Source organism: Opisthocomus hoazin, chromosome Z, assembly GCF_030867145.1.
Source record: "Opisthocomus hoazin isolate bOpiHoa1 chromosome Z, bOpiHoa1.hap1, whole genome shotgun sequence".
NCBI lineage: Eukaryota > Metazoa > Chordata > Aves > Opisthocomiformes > Opisthocomidae > Opisthocomus > Opisthocomus hoazin.
The window spans coordinates 58,192,822-58,212,375 of record NC_134454.1 but is presented as its reverse complement, the minus strand read 5'-3'; the positions used below and the strand labels follow the sequence as shown (position 1 = coordinate 58,212,375).

Here is a 19,554-nt window from a genome sequence, read left to right as displayed (position 1 = left end):
ATACATGTTTTTTTCTGAGAGCTGTATGCATTGGGAATCCCTGATCTTCTAGGGTTCAGTTGGTGGCGTTTTTCTTCTTCCCTGTATTGTAATTATGCTCCTAACAAGAGTTTGGTTATGGTTGCTGGTAAAAGTAGAGTTAGGACCAAATTTGAGTGGATTAAAAAAACGCAAACCTCTCCTCATCCAAACAATAAAGCAGCACCAACCTTTTCTGAGCACAACCACACAGATGTTTCATTCTGGTAGCGGTACTGGAATCAAAGTTCAAAATCTACTCCTCCTCTAAATTAAATGTTCCAGTTCAATAAACTAAATTCATCCTGCATTTGTTATTTTGTTCTACCAGTGGGCAATGTGTTTTTATCTAGTTCATTTGTTTTAAAGTATTTTAGATATTTTAAATATTCTTTACCCTTTTAAATCAGAGTAACAGTTCTTGCTGCTTTGTTTCCCAGCTCTCTCAAACCTGTAAATACTCATCCTGAAGTAAGCAATAGGAGTTGTTCTACTGTCTTCGGAGAGATCTGGGCCCACTTGCTTCTAGCAAACTGACACGATTACCTGTACACCATCTGTTTTCAGATTTCTTCAGATCTTATTATTCTCAGGTTATTTTTTTTAATTTTCCTGATTACCATGTCTTCCAGAGCTTCGTTGCAATTTCTTCTGACGTGCTTTCAATATTCCACACTACTACATCTATTTTTCCAATTGTATTTATATATAAAGCCAGACATAATTGCAGCCAACTGGATTGTCTGTGGGAGTGTGCTTTGACTCCAGTGGAACTTTCTCAGTGAGCACCATTAAGGATTTCCTAAGCTCAACAAAAAAAAAAGTATGTTTTGAATCCTACATTCATTAAAAACTTGCAAAAGTTCGGTTTGCATTTATCTTTTGCAAGCTTATTGCTTTTCCTTTTGGCATTTCATGCCACTTCTGCATGTACCTGAAGTATTTTCTGTTCTGAGACATTTGGTTGAAACTGTGTAGAACACAGCTCTTCACCTCAGTGCTTGGTCCCTTGAAACTGCTGGAGAAAACTAACACAGCTCTGTCATGAATCCTTCTGTTGTGAGGTGTAGCTTAGGATGTGAACAAATTCTGTGATCCTTATCTCTTTTAGATCTGTCTGTGCATGATCTGAACATTGACATACGTTAGCCTGCTTTGCGTGTCTGTTAACTGTCCTGCTGACCGTAAGGATTGGAGCTTCGGCAGTGGGGGTATGGGTCGTACAGCTGGGGCTAGAGAATGTGCAATGGGTGGAACAACAGCTTCCGCTGCGGATCAGGCAGAACAGGGAAGATGGGCACATGCGTTCTGGTTCTGGCAACGCTCCCAGCTAGCTGCCCTGTGCCACACCTGCCACCGCAAACACGTGGGCTTCCTTCTTATCAAGTGTGCCAATTATTTTCATATCCTTCTATGAATAACTTTAGGGACAAGTGATACTGAACTCTGTATCAGTTACCGAGATTGATCAGAAATTCATTCCGCTTCATAGCTGATGCTCACTGCTTTTAGAAGCACTTGGACATCTATTTACCACTTTGGTGAATTAATAGCTTCCAAATCCATACGGCTAGATGGTAGCCATGTGGGAGCCTAGGTCTTCTTGTGGGCCTGTCTGTTGTAGGCTTTAAAGGATCAAACTCTGCTCAAGCTGACAATGGCTGATAAATACTACCTTTGCCAGCTCATTGCTTTTTTCGACAATGTCATTTCCTTTCATTGTGCTAGAGGCTTTTTCTTGGCTGATGTTTTTCTGCATAGTTCAGGGATATTTTTTGTTTCATCTGCTGTTACTTATACCTGTGCCACAGGTATCAGTGTGGTTGTGTAGTTATCAAGCTTAACAGACAGCTTATTCTTTATGCTAGTGAATCCCAAAGGTACCACTAGCGTGTTTTCTGTGGCGCAAGTCATGTTATGTTCTGCTCTGTTGCTGAACACACACGCTGGTTTATGGCATTATGGTCCCAAATGGCAAAGATCAAGAGGAAAATAACAGTGAAGTGTCTTTGGATGTTATAGGGCAGGCATGCGTCTCGAACTGCAGTTTTATCTTGTATTGGGCATAGTTTGTGTCCTTGTCTTCTCCAAGGTGAAGAGCAAGCTACAAAAACAAGATGCAGGAGAAGACTTTCCCTTCCAGAAAAGTCCTTATGAATGTGATGGCAAAGCTACAAGGCTTGGTAACTTTGTTCAGCAGAAGATAGAGATATCCAAGGTGCTCCAGCTCTGCAGTGGGACTATGGAGCACCTACCACTGTTGGACTTTGTTAAACCAGATCTATGGCTGCTTTGCCTAAAGTGGTTCAGTGACCAGGGTGTGCTGTGGTGGAAGGGGTGGTGGTCAAGAGTGTTTCTGGCCTAACACCCTTGGAGCACCTGGGTTTCTCTTCCTGAAAGTTGATGAGGTGGATGAGTTTCTTGGGGGACCCCTGCCTGCCTTCTCCCCCAGAGGTTGCGGCCAAGCAGAAGAGTGCCTTTTGCACTATGAAATGCTTCACCGTTTTTCCTAGCTGCAAAGGTAACGTCCTTAAACAGGATGCGTCATCAGCTGGAAAAAGTAACAGGCTGTGTAACACAGCTTTTTGCAGGCTGTGTACTGACGATGCTATAGTTGCTCAGAGATCAAAGCTTAATGGCATGAATTGAGCTCAAATGTTGCAATTATTATTTTAGCAGGATGTTCTATTATTTCTAGATTCCACTAGAGAAGAGCTCATTCTTCAAGAGCCAAAAAAAAAAAAAATCTGCTAATATGGACTATGGATTTTTGGACATTGGCCGTGATAAAGCAAATCAGCTTTTGTGTTTGCTTTTGTCAGAGAATGGACTAGATTTTGGCTTTTTTTGTTGTGTGGGGAAAGTAGGGGACGTTCAGTGTAATGTTGAAAGCCGAAATGCTTCATGTATTTCACAACCTTCCCGTGGAAGCTGGGGTTTTTGTAAAATAGATGACTGCACTTCATCTTGAGTGTTATACTTGACATTTAAGCAATTCCTCTTGCCGAAGTGCATGTCATAATCTCTCGTGTGTGCCTTTCTTTGAGTCAGTCCAGCTGCGATGCATGCAAGCTTGACTTCTTCCATTGCACTGGAGCTGTGCTTGTTTTCACCAGTGAGCCCTTTGAGCATGCTAGAAATAATGAGAACCAGTTGTTGTGGTCATTCTGGAAGGCAGACATTGCTCCACTGTGACCTGGGACAGGTTTTCAGAGCAGCTTGGCATGTTCTGTCGCAAGGGAAGCTTATAAAACACCAGACACTTTGGAAAATGTGGCTTTGTGTAAATGTGTAAGGAGGCACTGAGAGCTTTGGAGAACATAGTCCAGTTCGTATTACAGGGTACTTTGCAAGCTAGTCCTTGCCTTGTTGGGAAGCTGTCCTGTGTGGTTTATTTCTGATTGGTAGGGATGGGCCCACCTGTGGCCCAGAAATATGTCTTAGGAGTTTGGCTTTGACAGAAGTGGGAAAACAGATACTCTGCATCAGAGTTCAGAGCCAGGGGCTTCAGTGCTCATTATGCTAGTTCTGGGCCAGGTCTTCCAAAATGATCTCCTGCTCAGCGGTTCATAGTGGAGCATTCAGAAAGCCTCAGCGTGTAATATACAGACTTTTGAAAAAGCCACTCGCTCTGTCCTAGGGCTGAGGCTAGATAGCTTTAGAAACCCCTTGTCATTTTGCCTAAATATTTGGGAAGCCAGATTCTGCCCCTAACATCCCATTATATTGGTTCCAGCTCTTGCCAGAGCAAGGTCTAGGCTTCTCGGTGTTCTACCTAGTGCAGCAGGCAGAACCTAGTAATGGGATGGGATTGCATCACTAATTGTTTCAATAGCAGCAGTTAAAGCAGGTTGTGAATAGGTATTTTCTTGTCAACTTGTGCTAGAAGAACTCCTTTTCCACTCCAGTCTTCTGTGAGGTTAGGCCCTCTTAGACAGCAGAGGGAGGTGAAGTTACTTATTCAGTGTTTTTTAGCTCTGTGTGCTGCCTTAAGGACCCTGTAGATGAGTGAGATGCTGTGTGTCTCAGTTTTGTCTGGACCAGAGGTGGCAGTTCACTAAAGGGATTCCATGACAACTCTTCATTAGCTTCCTGATGTTTTGGTACTATCCTTTCATATTAGTTTTACAAAACTTGACATGCTCCTCAAGGAGGGAAAAGGAGTCAGACTGGCTGGGGATTATCATGAAGCTGGATCTTAAAGTGCTTCTGTCATATAAATCATAGTTACTTAGAGGGCAGATGGATGGCCGTGTTGAAAGTAATGTTGCTTTCAGTATTGGTAAGCACTGGAGAACAAGGCCAGAACCTGTTTACTACCAAACCTAAGACCAGGCAGTCAGTGTGTAAAGTGATGTAAACTAGTAGAGGATCATGCCAAGAATTGCCACCCAAATATTGTTGTTGGTTGTCCTAATTAAATTCTTGACTGCTGACCCAGAAGTTCTCCAAGCACATTGTTAATAACAAGGCGCTGGCGTAAACCCTCTGATGTGACCTGGGTCATTTTGAAGAGGAAAGCACTACTTGCTGAATGAATTTTTAGATGGAATAGGAAACTTGGTGTCCGATATTCATTTGGCAAATGGGAAAGAAATTAAAGTCCTCTGTGGGGAGGTTATGAAAGACTAGCTTTTAGTATCTGTGTGACTCCACTGATAATGATCCTGTGTCCCAGGCAAGCAGGCCATGGGTTCAAAGCTCACACCTCCGCTGCTGAACCAGCATTGCTTGTGATTTGCTGCAGAATCTAGCAGAGCTGAAACCAGGAGGCAAACCTGTGGGATTTGGTGGTTGTATTCTCATCTCTGTGTTTGCTTTACTTGTGGCCTCAGGTGAGTTGCTTGAACTCTGTGCTGCTAACACTTTTCATGGCACCTTTTTGTAACTTAGTTCAGGCTCTTCTGGTTAAAAGAGCAATACTGCTTTTCCTATAGAAGTGTCACTGTTTGTGTGGCAGTTTCCCCTCTTTCTTAGAGCTCCAGTAGATGTCATAGGTTTTTTGACTGCTTAGAAGTTTCAGAGATGGGAATGTCAGACTTGCTTCTATGGGTTTTGCAAGCTTTGTGTGGGTAGTTTTGATCACCGAATGGACATTACTTCTGATTCTTTATGCACTGGCTGTTTCTGCTGTGGGTATTCTCTCCAATTAGATCTCTAGCAGGAGGATAGAAAACTGGTTGCATTTGTCCACAGCTGCTGTTTAGCCTAATCTCAACAGTATTGGGATCAATGCTGTTTTTTCTCTTCCCTTAGTCTCATTTGAAGTTGCATAAACGCAAGTGTTTTTGCCTTTCTGGGTGTTGTAGAAGTTACAGTGAAGGTGTTCTCCAAATGCTTCTGCCTTGAGAGCTTCTTATGGCCTTGCCCAGTTGTAGGTTGTGCAAAGTGGATGTAGCTGTGTAAGAATAAGTCACTTGGTTGTAGCAAGTGTGCTGGAAGAAGCAAAATCCTTGTGTTCTGTGGAGAAGTGGCCAAGATGCTAGACCTTGATTCAGGAGATGCAGATTTAATTCTGGACTCCTGGCTTAATCTGCACCTCTGTTACCCAAATGCCCATCCAGGCCGCTAATTGTCTGATGGTTTGTCTTGTCTGACTCAGAATGTCAGCTCATGAGGCAGATACTTCTGTCCTGCCATGGCGTTCACAGACGTCATGGGGACCTGCTCTTAACTGATGGTATATAGAGCACTGAGGGACTTTGGACTTGAATCAGGGCTTTGTAGAGTTGACGTGGCTCATCATATTACTTGCTCCACCAAATGCAGCCTGACACTGCCTAAAGCAAATTAAATGTTAAGACATTTCTCAGCGTTCCCGAAGAGGACTATATTTCTGCTGGAATCTGGTATCTGTGCTGCAGTTACCCCTTTCCTTACGAAGTGAGTCTAGTTTGACTTGATACATACATAGGCAAAAGCTATTGGAGTTAAGCAGATGTACGGCTTTTTGTCTGAGGTGGGAAGCATGAAGTGCTCTACCATGTCTGCTCGTGGGAGGGGAGCAGCACTGGCTTTAGTAGTTCAAACCTATGCTATGTCTACCAAATGCCTTTTTTTCCCCTCATAAGGGCATCATCACTAGATGCTAGATTGGTACTCTCCGTGGCTGCTTGGTCTGTGGGGAGCTGCCAGTGGTGGTAGCTTTTGTGATGTGGAAATCTGACAGAGAACAGGACAGAGGCCACTGGCTGATTTCGTGGAGGAACCTGCAACCAGTAAGAGCTTTTAGCTCTGCTGACCAGGGCTGGGTGTAAGTCATTGCTGGAAACATAAAGGGTCTATAGCGTATTGCCAGAATGCTGAAATGTTCCAGTCACATAAGGTTTGATAAGTTCACTTTGTTCCCTGTCTAAATAGTGATTTCTTCTCTAGGGGAAAGGTTTTTTTTGCCCCCAAAAGAAAGCAAACAGCTGCATTGTTTGCAGAAAGCTGCTTTTGAAGGCTGTTTTACGTTTACTTAGTACAGACAACAGGCATGGGGGTGGGGAATTGATTCTCTGCCATTTGAGCTTTTTTACTCTTTAAATCTACAGCTGTAAAAGTACATGGCTTTGTATTTAAGATGGATTGTGTCTGGAGACTTCTGGCGTAGCAGCTAATGGACTTTTTGACAGCCATTCTACTTCCAGGTAGTAGGTAGTGCTGATCTACAAAGAAAGGGTTGGTCGAAGTATGTGTTACTGTCACCGTTTTCAGAGGTTGCCCTATAGCCTGAGTTTGTCTTAACAGAGAAATTCTCTGAGTTGCACACTGAGATGGAATTATGGAGGCTATGCGGGGTTTCTGCAGTAAATGTCATGTGCAGGGAGTTGTCTTTTCCAACCTTAGTGATTCTATGGTTCTATGAAAGGCAGACCGTGTGACAGGCATGTGGACCCTGTGCTTTAATGGTGCTGGTAGGTGTTGAGATTGCTGGTCTGAATGAGTAGAAGGGTCCTGACTTGTGTTAGAACTTTGAGAGCAAAGCAGGAACCAACCCCAGACTGGATCAGAAGGTATGTGCAAATTGCCCTGCACTTCCTGCCCATCCTCTGGTGTCCAGTGACTCTGTTCTTATAAAGGCCTTAGAATAATTGCAAGAGCTAGCGTTTGGAAAACCTTGTTATCATAAGGGCCTTCATATAATTAGAATAATAGGAGTTTGTTGTTTTTACTTAGAAGAGTTAGTGTTATGTCTAAATAGGGGAACTGTCCTTGCAGAAGATAAGAACACCCTGGGAAGACTGCTTGTTAGCGCCTGGCTGGTTTCGGCTGGTTCTGGCAGAAAAGTAGTGTCCGAAAGTAACCTATCCCTGATTATAATACTAAAAATCACACCCACTGGGGGACACCCCCCTGACCCTTCCTCACTGAACATGCCCAGTGTGAAAATGCTGACCGAGTGTTACATAAATCATGTAACTGGTTGGCTCCATGGGACTGCCCCATGGGCTGGAACTTATGGGTAAGAAATTGTATAAAGATTGATGTCTTTTGGGAATTAGGTGTGCTAGTTTTATCTAGCGTCTGAACTTGTGCAACTTTGTAATAAATCAATATCTTGTCTCAGTGTGCGAGATCGGTTATTGCACACCAGGAATGAACTCGTGTTTTTGTGAGAACAATTCTGTGGGCTGAAGAAGCGTCTTTGTAATTGTAAAGGTAAACTTCTCCCTAGGAAGAGACTGAGGGGAAAGTCTGTCAAAAGATCTGGGGAAGTACTTGGATGTCTTTGTTACTTTGTGCTTTTTTTTTTTGTCTGGAATTTGGAAAACTTGAGACACCTAGCAAGTAGCGTGTTAAATGTGCATGAATCCGAGTGGTGTGTTGGTAGAGCATGCAGGGACCTCTGGGTACTGGATTGCCACCACTTACTTAGTGGCTAAATACAAGATGGTTTCTTAATCCTTACGTTTTCTTGGCTGGCTGGTTAACTGGATGCTTATTGCTGTATCTAGGTGTTGCATAGGGCATGTGCCTGGACCCAGGATGTTATTCCAAACATGCATTGCTTGTTTTCATTATCAGACAGACCCTTCTGATGATGTCTGTTTATCTGTGGTAAGGGGGCAGTTGGAGTTTGCGCTGGAGTTGCTAGACAGGTACCAGGTGTGCCCTGAAGCTGTAGGCAGTTTGAGTCTCCCCAGTGTCTTCCATGTTGTCTAAGTTGTGCAGTTGTGTTGCATGTGCTAGTGAAGAGGTGGAGAAGTGCTGAAACGGAGCTAGACAAAAACAAATTTCTGGGTGATGAAGAGAAGTAAGCCTGATGCTGGGCTGAAAATTGACGTATATTGGTATCTACTGGTAAATTTGTATTGTTTGCACGATGTAAAGATTGGATATGTAAATTGGATGTCTTACACAAAGACCTCTCCACAGCTAAGTTGCACTGCTTGTTGCTGTTGAGGGAATTTTTCCTGCTTTCACAGAGTAAGTGCTTTGTAAAAGTGAGAGATCGCACTTTAAAGGGATGTGCCTGCTATTGGCAGGTGTAAATCCCCATTCTCTTGAGCAGATCTGTGGTACTTTACATCACAGAAAAATTAGACTGTGGTTACGAATTCATGCAGCTTTTCTTCCACACAGAAATAGTATTGCTGCTTTAGATGGTTCTGGGTGTCGGAAGTGGTCACTGATACCTGCTGTTGTCTCTCAACATTTTACTTAGGTGAGACACAAAAGCCTGCATGGGAAACTAGCTGGTCTTTGTGCGTTTTGGCACTGCAGTGCTAAATGGCAAGTTGGATTTCCTAGCTGTGTTGAACTTCTCGGACTGGCCTGAAGTGGAAGTACGGATGGACTTCAGCTCCAGCTGAGCTGAGAGTGTTGGGTCTGTCAGTTTTCTGCATCTCTGCCTTGCAGTTCTTGCGTTTTGGCAGCTGGAAGAACATCTGAAAAGGTGCTAACCTGTTTTCCTCCTGAGATTCCTAGTTTCCAGAGCGTTTTCTGATGTATTAGTAATTCAAATGGACCTAGTTAACTGGTGTCAGCAGTGAACCAAATATGTCAGCCTCTGTGGATCAGAGTCAGAGGCAGCTCTAGGCATCAACAAACTTGTGTTACCCAGGCTGTGACAGATACTGGAGCAGAATATGTCTTTGGAACTGTCACCCCAGCATGGCTGGAAGAACAACTGGGCACACTGCAGCTTTTGTGCTCTTGGTGATTAATCCAGGTTTAGACTGTGTCCCCTAGTTTAATGTAGGGGCTTTACTGGTAGTGCCTACATCTGGGTCAGGTTTTCCAGTCTTCAGGTACAGTCCTTACAAATCAGTGGTTTTGCTTCGTTTGGAACTTGTGTCCGGGCAAACTGGCCTTGTTTGAAGGCCAGCACACCTGCTATGTTCCTGTAAAGTTTAGCTGAACTGAGAGCTGGAGTCCAAGTGGTTTTCCACGGCTGAGTCCTTCTGGCTGTGCAGACTTCTGCTGATCAGCTGAGATGTGTTAAATGATGAGATATGTGCCCTTATCTCACTTCAGTTTGCTAGTGCAATGTGAACCCTACAACCTCTACAACACAGTATTTCTGTGTTCTGGATCCTGCGGGCTGCCTGCAACTGCAAGGGATCAATGTCCAGATTTTCACCGATGTGGGTTAAACCAGCTACCTGTGATCAGCTCAGGCATCCCATGGACTACTTCGAATTTTACTTTGCCTCTGTGCAGGGTATTAAGGCACAGGTGTTGTTTGTATTTCCATTGATCAGAATGCCAAAGGTCACTTTGGCTCTCCCTGGGATCCTTCCTGTGCTCTTCCTGTGGCACTTTATGCTTGTGGGTTTTGGTCTTTAGCTGTAATTGCCGGAAAGAATTGGAAAGTTTGTTGCAGAGAGTTGGTGTTTTGGTAGAGGAGGGAATATGGAGTGGCTGCTCTGAACAGCCTTCTGAAGATAAAATCTATTGCATAATTACCAGTGATTATAAAAGGTTGTGCAATCCCTTGCTGTCCTCTGCTTCTGTATGCTGAGCTTGTCCTGTGGCTGCAGGATTGGATTTGGGCAGAAAGGCTTACGTCTTGCAGTGCACTAGAGAGCACAGCAAAACAAATTGAGGTCTGTGACCCGCAGACCAAGTATCCTTGCAGAAAAATGTTTGAAAAGAGCAATTCTCTTAGTGTTCCATGAAGTGTTTCTGCACCATATTGGTCATGGAGTGCCTGTGCACTACGTGAGTAGCAATCCAGGTTGCTCAGTCGGGCGAGTAAAAGCACTGTTGATGAATTCCCTGAATCCCAAGCAGGAATGCGTAAGTGGAGAGGGTGCAAAGGAGGGGTGACAATATTCCCTACTTGTTTTTTGTTTTTTTTTCTCTCTGGGAGTTTACTGTCTACCAGCCAGATGTGCGTGCAGCTGAAATGTTAGTGTCAGGGTGCTCCAGCCAGTGGGAAGCGTTGTGCAGGGGAGGAAGGCTGTCCTGTCAGATCAGTTGGGCATCCCTCTGTGAAGACGAGCACCTGCAGAGGTTGGGTCAGTGAATTATAGCAGTACCTAGCAGGAGTTAATGAGCCCATGCTGACTGTACACTCAGCTGCCTGTGTGCTGACATGAGGTTCAATTTGTAGGTGTTTGTAGGCGTCTGTTACTGTTCTTTGCTTCCCTGTGCTTGCATTAAGAAGCACTGTTGTCCCATTGTGATACTACAGTGTAATTATGTGTAGAACTCAGCATATTGGGTTTAGTTGTTTTTGTTAGTCATGTTAGGGAAATTTTCTTGTAACACAAACCTATATAAGAGACAAGTTTTTTAATCTGCAAGTCATTTTAATAATGGAATTTGGTTTTGAATGAGACTTAAAGGCCACAAGTGTTCATTAACTCAAAGCTCACATCCAAAATTGCCATTTATCATCTAGTCTTACTCTAGTGTAGGACTGATCAGAGCATTTCCTGAGGAAGTCTTTACGTTCCTAGCACGTTCATGTATTTTGGAAACCTTTTCAATACAGTTTGCAGTCAGGCATGCAACTCTGAATCATTGGGCTAAGGTACTGGTGTGTGTAAGACTAGAATCAAAACCATGCGTATTCCCAGCTTACCGGATGTTGGAGGGAGTAGTTCTCTTGCTGTATGTTTGAATAGGCTGCTAGCTGCCCAGTTAACACTGGGCCTGTCATCAGAGTGTATCTGAGTACATAAATCAGAATTATTTTGATGTGGATTAGCTAAATTCCTGTGTGGATGCTTACTCAGAATGAAAATACTCTTAATGTGAAGTGGCTTAAACTCAAAAGTAAATTAAGCTATGCCAAATTACTTCTGGAAAAAAAGGTTTAATGTACTATAAGCTCACCTTTCCATTTGATCCTGACTGGAAGTCTGTGTATACCCAGGCCTATACCATGCTATTACTAATAGCCACCAAACAGGCAAATGTGTTTTTCAACACTTTATGCTTTCTCGTACTCTTGCAGGATGCATACTGAATGCATCCAATTCACAACAGTGTTGGAGGCCAAGTGGCTGCAAGACCTTACACTGACTCAACAGTGATTTTTTCCATTCACTTTATCCAAATGTGAATGGCTGCAGGGTCATTCTTAGTCACTTACCTTCCAGGAAATGGACATTTCTCCACTGCCTGTTAAATGCATAGCATTTTCTCCTACAAGTGGCGGTCTTGACTGGACTTCAAAACAAAGGCTTTCCTAATTTGGCAGCAGGCTTTTCACCATTGTAAAAGTAAATATGGAAAGAAGCTTTAAAAAAAAGGGGTGAATTGTATGGTTCAGTCTCATTCGGGGGGGCAGGGGGGGTCTGTCTCTAGATCAGCTTTCAAAGCCTATGTTTTTTTCCCCTTTCCGGTCTGTGCTTGCTCTTGGATTTTTTGGGCAGGAAGGAAGAAAATTGTTGTCCTGCGGATATTGCATTCTTTTGTGCCTTGGAGCTCTGAGGTAAGAGAAAATGAGTCTAAATCTGAGCTTACTGAGACCCGTGAGACTTGGCTGGAGTGTGTGAGGTAACAAGGCAGTGATGGGGAGTACCATGGGGGGCTGCAAGGTTATATGGGGTCACGGAGTGTAGCCTCGGCCTTTCCCTGTCTTGTCACTTTTTCTGTTCTGACACAGCTTTTCTTTCAACTCTTTTTTTTTCTTCCCCACCTAGTTAATGCCCAGCCACATCATCTCTACTGTGTACTGCCACTGCTGCTGCAGAAAGGGAGCTCCTGGGCTTTTCTGAAGGAAGATGGCTTTCTGGACGCAGCTGGGATTGCTGCTGTGGAAGAACTTCACCTACAGAAGAAGACAGACTGTAAGTGTTAGCTAAAGGGTTTTTGAGGTCTAAATTGTAGCATTGTAGCTTACTTTTCAAGCAAAACAGGGAATAATCCTGTATCTTGATGGTTTGTTTATTGGTCCCTGGCAGGGCAGCTGGTCTGCATTTGGAAAGACTCAGTTCAAACTGAAGAGAGTTGTGGGTGGACAGAAACCAGAGGGCTTGGCGGTGCTGAAGACTGCTGTCCTGAATCCTGGTGTGAGAGAGTGTCAGAGTACCAGAACACTCGTGTTGGCACAGGCAGAGAGGGTGCATGACTGCTGCGTCCAGCCAGGGTGATGTGAACTGGGAGCCTGTGCTGTGATCTGCTCTGCTCGGCAAGTGGGGCATTGCCAAACTGCAGCATACGCACCTGGGTCTGAAAACTTTTGAACTCTGGAGCTGCAACAGCAGCAACAAAATTCTGACTTTTCCTAATGGCAGAAGTGGTGGAGGCAACAGCAGACACCTTCAATCTCTTTAATCAGGGAGAGAAACCCAAGCGTGTTGTGTAACTTCACAACAGGAGGTGTAGTTTAAGTGACTAGCATGGGACATGTCCTCAGATCAGTGTGGAGACAAATCCAGGTAACTGCTGTTTTTCTGCCAAGGTGCATTCTGATTAGCTTCAGTGGTAGCCTCACCATCTGTTAGCAGTGTGAGAACGTACCTGTTGGGATGGGTAATATGCGACAAGAATTTCTTCTTGTGGTGGCAAAGGCACAGGAGCGTGAATCCAGTACGGTGCTCTTAAGATTCTTCTGCCTTTATGATAATGAGACCTCACAGGATGCTGTAACTCCTGCAGACAGCTATAAGCTGGAGAAAATGTGCTGTTTCACCTCCAGGGACTTGGGGGATGACTGTGTTAGGCAAGGGCATGTCCTGTACAACAGGCCTGTGCAGAAGATCTGTCCTGTTAGATCTGACCTCGAGGAGGTACGAGTAGAGCATGTGAAGGGAACGTGAGTTACTAAGGTGGTGAGTGGAAAGTGGTCTCTCTGATAAGCTTTCCGAACGCTGCAAATGTCAGGGTGCTTGCCAGCTGGCTGGGGCTGGGTTGTTTTAGCAACTCGGAGTCACAAGGGAGGGGAGGCTATCGTATTCACTGCTGGAGATGGAGACAGTGTCTGTAGTCTTTGCTCAGGTGTGCGAGGCTAGTTTTCATTGGACTTGTCTGTTGAATTCAGAGCTGGAATTAGGCCATTCTTAAGCAGAACCAATCAAAGGGGGCTCGTGGCGTTGTTGACTTTTCCTGTATACCTCTGTGGTTACAGAGCTGCAAGTGATGGCAGAAGTTTGATCTGTGTGCTTTTGTCCTTACCCCGGGAGCTTGGATTTCGCAGGACAGGGCTGCTCAGCTGAGAGGCTGTAGGCTGTGTCAGCAGCAAGGAGTGAGGCTGGCTGCTCTCTGGGCATATGGGCCAGCATCCTGACCTTGTGAACAGCCTCGTAAATCAGAAGGATGTTGCAACAGAGCTGGGGAAGGTAGTCTCAAAACTGGCTGCAGCTCCTAAAAAAGACAGGCTGTTCTCACCTATTGCCTGTGCATCCTAGGTGCTTAGAGCTGAAAACAATCTCTTCCTCCCTGGCTGTTAGAGATCTTGCTCTTGACCTCTTCCAAACTGGCTTTAGCAACTAGGGGAACTCTAGAACCTTGGTGGATCCTCTGGAGCAGTGCTTAAACTGGTTAAACCAGGAGGAGATTTCAGAGGAGTTTTATACTGAAGATGACTGCTTTTTTGGCAGGGCCTTCTGAAATTAATGCATCAGGTTTGGAGGTTACTGGAAGGGGTCTGTCTAGCATGACATGTCCTGTCAAGGTAGCTGTGGACTAGCTTGCTGGGAAGCAGAGATGCATTCAGATCCTTTGGCAATGCCAGAAAAACACAGTAGGCTAAGCATGTGTCAATAAAAAAGACCTTCCTGCTTGTTCTTCTGTCATGATCTTGGATCTGCTCAGCTATTTCTGGGTAGCTCCTGGCAGCTTCTGTGTCAGCTTCCCATCAAGTAGCCCAAAGGGCCTAAGAGTACTCGTAGTCTGTTCCAGACCGATATTATTAGTCAATTCACAATGAAGGCTTGAGACATTGCTTGTTTTTGTGAGGTTCCGATTTCTCTGGTGTTTTTCTCACTAACAGTTTCCATTTGGGCTTTACCTGAAGGCATCAGGAGGGGAAGGCACTTGACAGAAAGTGGCAGAAAAGTAGCAGAACATCTCGCCACACTGTTGTCATGGCTGCACAGTCATTCATGTATTTGCTGTTGGGAGACCAGTGTCCTTGAGCTGTGTGTGCTGTTGGTGGGTGTCTCCTGTTTGTACTTACTGAAGGTGTAGCTCAGAAATAATTTGATCCTTGCTTTTCTTCCCACAAGAAGTCTGGGTTAGCGTTTTGCTTCCAACCAAACCACCTTCTCGGCTGCTGTGAGTTTGGGCTGCATTGCGAAAGCTGGGTTCAAAGCTCAGCCTGACGTGTGCAATTCAAGCGTTACTTTGTACTGGATAACGTCCAACAGCACTGGAGTGGGGGGAAGAAAAATCATGTTCGGGGGTCACCGTGTAAAAAACATTTCTCTTTTACTGCTGTCTTGCAAATGAGAAGACACCTCAAACTCGCATAGAGAGACTGGTCAGCTGCTGGTAGCTTCCTGTGTTGAAACAGGACTGCAAAGGTGGGGAGGGTGGTTGGCAACGAGATGGGGTGGTAGTTTGGTCAGTTCTTGCTAAACACATTTCCTGTTGACACGGTGTAGATATCAATATTTGATGGTATCCTGCATCATCAGCCAACTGGTATAAATTTGGCATGCTTCAGGGACTAGCCCCAGTAAAATTAGGAGCAGTTTGTTCTGGCCCAAGTGCTGTCTTTGAATTCACCTGCTGTGTCCAAATGGCATGTTCCTCCTTCAGCTCCAGGTGGAGCAGGGGTGGCAGAGGGCTTGGAGGTTTGAAGCTTCATTTCACTATTTACCAGGCTGGTATCTGCTTGGTATGAACCTTAGTAAGATGTGTCCCCTTCAGTATCTCTGTGTCCTCCTCTGCAAGGGCCATAGCGGATGAAAAGTGCTGTCACGGGAAGGTCAGGAAGCGGTAGGGGAAGGAACCTACTGACCTTCAGGAGCAAAAGCAACAGAATTCAAATTTTGTTGAATAGCACAAGAGGCTGGCCAGAGAGTCCGGCCTCGCTATTGAAGTGCCACTGACGTGTTGAGCTTGACCCCACGCAAGCCTCTGGTGCAGCAGTTCACCAGCTGTCTCTCACTAAGCAGCATTATGGTGGCTGCCATGATGCAGCAGTCTACAGCTATAAAGGTGCACCTTGGTCAGTCCAAGCTGCAGATTGACAGGCTCGGGGAGGACAGAAAAAGGAGGGATGCAAAGCTGGACGTGTTGTATGTGCGGAGGCATACAGCGCAGTGCGTACAGCCCACGTGTGGTTACCTCTGTGGATATGTAATCAAGCATAACTGGGCATGCAAAAGAGGAGCTATGTGTGCAGATGGTTGCGCTCTCCTTTCACCAGCGTGGCCATTTGAGCACTACGGTCCACCCCAGTGTGGAGCGGCTGGGGCTGATGTTTCTTCGAGCAAGCCAGGACTTGCTCTCAAGGGCACCATTTTCTCCCTGCCTCTGTAGCAGTCGCAGGGCTGTAAGAGGCTATCTGGCCACCTGGATCACCCTGAGAATTGCCCTGAGAAGCCTCCACAAGCCCAGCTGACACTGCTTTATCCGCAAGCAGTGTTATAGCAGTTGCTCGGGGTGCATGGTCCTTGCCTACAGCCAGGGTGGCAGAGGGCCGTGATGTGTGCCAGAGCATGGCCATTAATGCTGGCAGAGGGAACGGCTTGTGCTGGTTTCATAGGTACCTTTCCATCAAGAGGAGGAGAAGTCCTTCTGCGCCATCCTGGCAGCAGCTGTGAGGGGATGTTGAAAAGGGAAGAGGTGGACAAGTTGTCAGTGTTCTTGCTCTGACTACCTCTGACCTCTGGGAGCCGAACCACAGTTTGGTGCAGAAGGAAGCAAGCTGTCACTGTTAATTACTGTGTGTGTGCTGCCACTACTTTGTTTTACAGTAAAGCAGAGACCAAAGATACTGAGGCTTCCTGGCATCTTTGTTAGCCTGGTCTCAGTGGAGTTTCTTATCCAGTAGTCGTACAGTATATGCATGAAAATGTCCCAGACTCATCCTGGAGAGCCTGACACTGTTATCAGGAGTGCCTGGGAGACTCTGATGCTCACTTTTTTGTGTCTTCTGGGGAGTGTCGCCATTTGATTGGATGTCAGCCATTAAGGGTGCCTGAAGAGCCATCCTAGATTGTTTCTTCTGCTGGGTCAAGTGGCATTTGTTTTAATGCACTTTTTTTTACAGTGTGAGATTTTGAGGTACAGTAGTCACCTAGAAGTGTCACCTCAAAGTTTGCCTGGGGTGTGTTGCGCCAAACGTCAAGAGTCTAATTTTAGCTGTTAATGGTGTAACAAGGAGAATTGTGTTTGTGTGGGGGCATTCTCTCTCCCACTGGGGTTCAGGTCTTATCACACCTGGATTGTAGTAAGAATGATGTAGATGTATTATTAGAAAAGACAGGATTTTCCAGGGAAGAAGGGGAAAAGTTTTCTCTTTACATGCTGGTTTCCCTCTCCGAAGGGATGAAAAACATAAGAAGTAGCAGCGTAAAAAGCTTCCAGTTTTTCCCTGTCTCATGGCTTACCTAAAATGCATGTTCAGGCAGCCTTTCTGGAGTGGGAAAGGAAGGATGTGGCTGGTGAAGCTCAAGCCTAGGAAACCTCAGCTTGTGTCTCCGAAGTTCTAAGCTGTAGTGTTGCGTTGTCCGCATGTTTCTGTGAGGTGCAGCATATCTCAGTGAAATTTTCTGTGCTTCAAATCCCTGTCTATAAAGTGCTTTCATTTAGGATCAGGCTTTTCTTGTATTCCCACCTAGTCCATCTAAATAACTGAGTTCTCTATACCTTCATCTGACACTCACTACCTATCTGTAACTACCCTGGACCAGTGGGTGCCTACCCTTGGGAACAAATGTACATTAGAACAAAACAATAACTAGGTATGAGCTTAACCTTAGTAACTTTGCTTTCCTGATACTAGTATACTTTTGCAGCAGTGAAACTGAAAGATTTGGTATAGTTACGCACTGGCATGATTTCCATGCCTGATGTGTTAGGGTAGAAGCTCAGTGGTTTCCTATGGGAATGGGATGCAAGTACTTTCCACTACCTCTAAAATACGAGGCAAAAAATGTAGATCATTGCTGGGAGTATTTATTGGGAGGTTTCTTTCAGGCAGGGGATGAAAAGAACTATAAAAAGAAGCAAAAAATAGCCCCTAAGCACATCCAGTTTAGTCCCGTAACTGGCACATATCAAGGAGAAAAGCCTGTAATTCTTTGCAGATTATCCTCTGAAGCTGGAGGAACAAAATTCTTGGTCCTGGAATGCATAGGCAAAGTGAAGTGAGGCAGTGCTTGCAAAACTGTCCTGGATTACAGGTGGGTTGTACTGGAACCTCTGTTCTGTCCTGTATTTTGAATGTGATGTCTTAATACTTTGTTGTTTCCAGTTCCAGCTGCTGATCGAAGTTGCCTGGCCTCTGTTTATCTTCTTCATCCTGATCTCTGTAAGACTTTCATATCCGCCCTATGAGCAGCACGAATGTAAGTACCAAACACAGCAGCTGCACTCAGAATGGTTGTTGTTTCATGGTTAGAAGATAATAATGCAGTTGGCAAGATGCAAGGAGTAGGGGTGGTAGTTGCATGCTTTGGTCAAAAATCTTCAGGGAAGTTTTAACAGCTCCTTTCGTTCCACCTAGAGAACTACAGTTTGTTCTGGCATGTTAATGTTGCTCCAGGACTGCTGCTTTTCTTGCTGTTTTTCGAGTTCTGCATTTGTAATGTGTTAGCTGAGAGCTTGCTGTGGAAGTGTGACAAGCCTTATTTCTTCTCCCTGATCGCTATGTGACTTAGCATAAAAAGAAAGCAGTGTTCAGATGTGTAAGAAAGCAATCTCATTTTCAGGCGGTACTGTGGGTTAATGTACTGCATTACAGAGCACAAGAGCAGTTCCACTGTTTCAAACCATAGACTGTCAGCTCTGTATGGAGTAGGTTGAGCAGTCATACAGTTGTTGGGGAAAACTATTCTACTTTTCTCTTTACATCCTAAATGGATATGATTCTGCTTTTCTTGCAAAGGAAGCTGCTTCCTGCTCTGCAGATGACAATCTTTAGGCCTCTGTTGGTTGCCATTTACTGAAGAAGCATGACTTATTAGCAACATGCTTTGTCTTACTGTGATTGGTGACAGCCTCATACTGTAGTTAGCTGACTGTGGAAGAGCTGTTTGCTTATCTTTCCTTTGCCTGATTCCTGCAGGGTAAGGGTTAAGGGTCAGCACAACATGATTCTGGATGGCACTCTGAAGTGTTTCGTTCTTAAAATGGGTAAAGAACTAGCTCTTACAGCACTTACCCTGTGGTTCTTTGCAGTGTCTGTGGCATTTTATGCTGCTTGCTAAGCATTCAAGCCTAATTGAAGTGTTAATGTTTGTTTCCCGTTATGCTTCAGGCACTGCTGGTCCCATGTATGGCCTAACTCGCTTTCAGCAGTGCTTGGCAGGATAACTGAAGCTGCCTTAAATCTCATGCTTTGCTGCGTGAACATTTGAAGTGCCTTTTCTGACTAGGTCTTACAGTGGTGTTAGGAGAGATACCTGTAATATGGACATGAAGCTGAAGAGAAGCAATAAGCAGTGTACTCAGCTAGTATAAATAACTAGCAGCCTGAATGATAATTTGTCCCAGCTGAGGAAGTGCTGTACATAAACTCAGACCTAGCAAGAGCTGCCGTTTCATGGAACTGTTTAGGTTGGGCTTGTTAGTCCTTAGCCTCCTTGTAAATCCTTTGCTCTGGCACCCTGGTGTCACAAGCAGAGTTTGGAGTCTTTCACCTGCAGCCCTGCTTCCTTCCCGTTTATGCTGACTGATGTTCTGTCTGCCTTCTCCCTGTGTTGTCATCAGGAATTGTAGAGTGTAGAGCATCTGGTAACTTTTTAATTCACTTCTTATAGTTAATTTCTGTCCATTTTTCTAAAAGCTTCTGAGAACAGTTAACTAAATTATTTAAGTCTGGATTGGTTTCAATGAACGTTCACTCATATGCTGACAGATACAGATGTGTTGTATAGCGCAACATGTTTTGCTGACCTGTGAACAGACAGAAGGAAAGAAATCTTGAGTTCATGGTGAACTCTGTGGCAACCCTGTGGATGCCTTGAGGGAAACAGGATT

The 19,554-nt window shown here is 44.8% G+C and overlaps 1 protein-coding gene across 4 annotated transcripts in view; it reads left to right on the top strand.

The window, feature by feature from the left end:
* Positions 1 to 19,554, top strand: part of ABCA1 (ATP binding cassette subfamily A member 1) — a 100,566-nt gene that overhangs the window by 4,443 nt on the left and 76,569 nt on the right. For 2 of the 4 annotated variants that reach the window (XM_075410708.1, XM_075410706.1), the window contains exons 2-3: positions 12,102 to 12,248; positions 17,828 to 17,921. In XM_075410708.1, coding sequence (XP_075266823.1) covers positions 12,183 to 12,248; positions 17,828 to 17,921 — 160 coding nt within the window. In that variant the 5' untranslated portion in view covers positions 12,102 to 12,182. Of the gene's footprint in view, positions 1 to 4,772; positions 4,854 to 12,101; positions 12,249 to 12,656; positions 12,840 to 17,827; positions 17,922 to 19,554 lie in introns of those variants that run through there. The other 2 variants (XM_075410707.1, XM_075410709.1) reach the window with 2 other exon arrangements.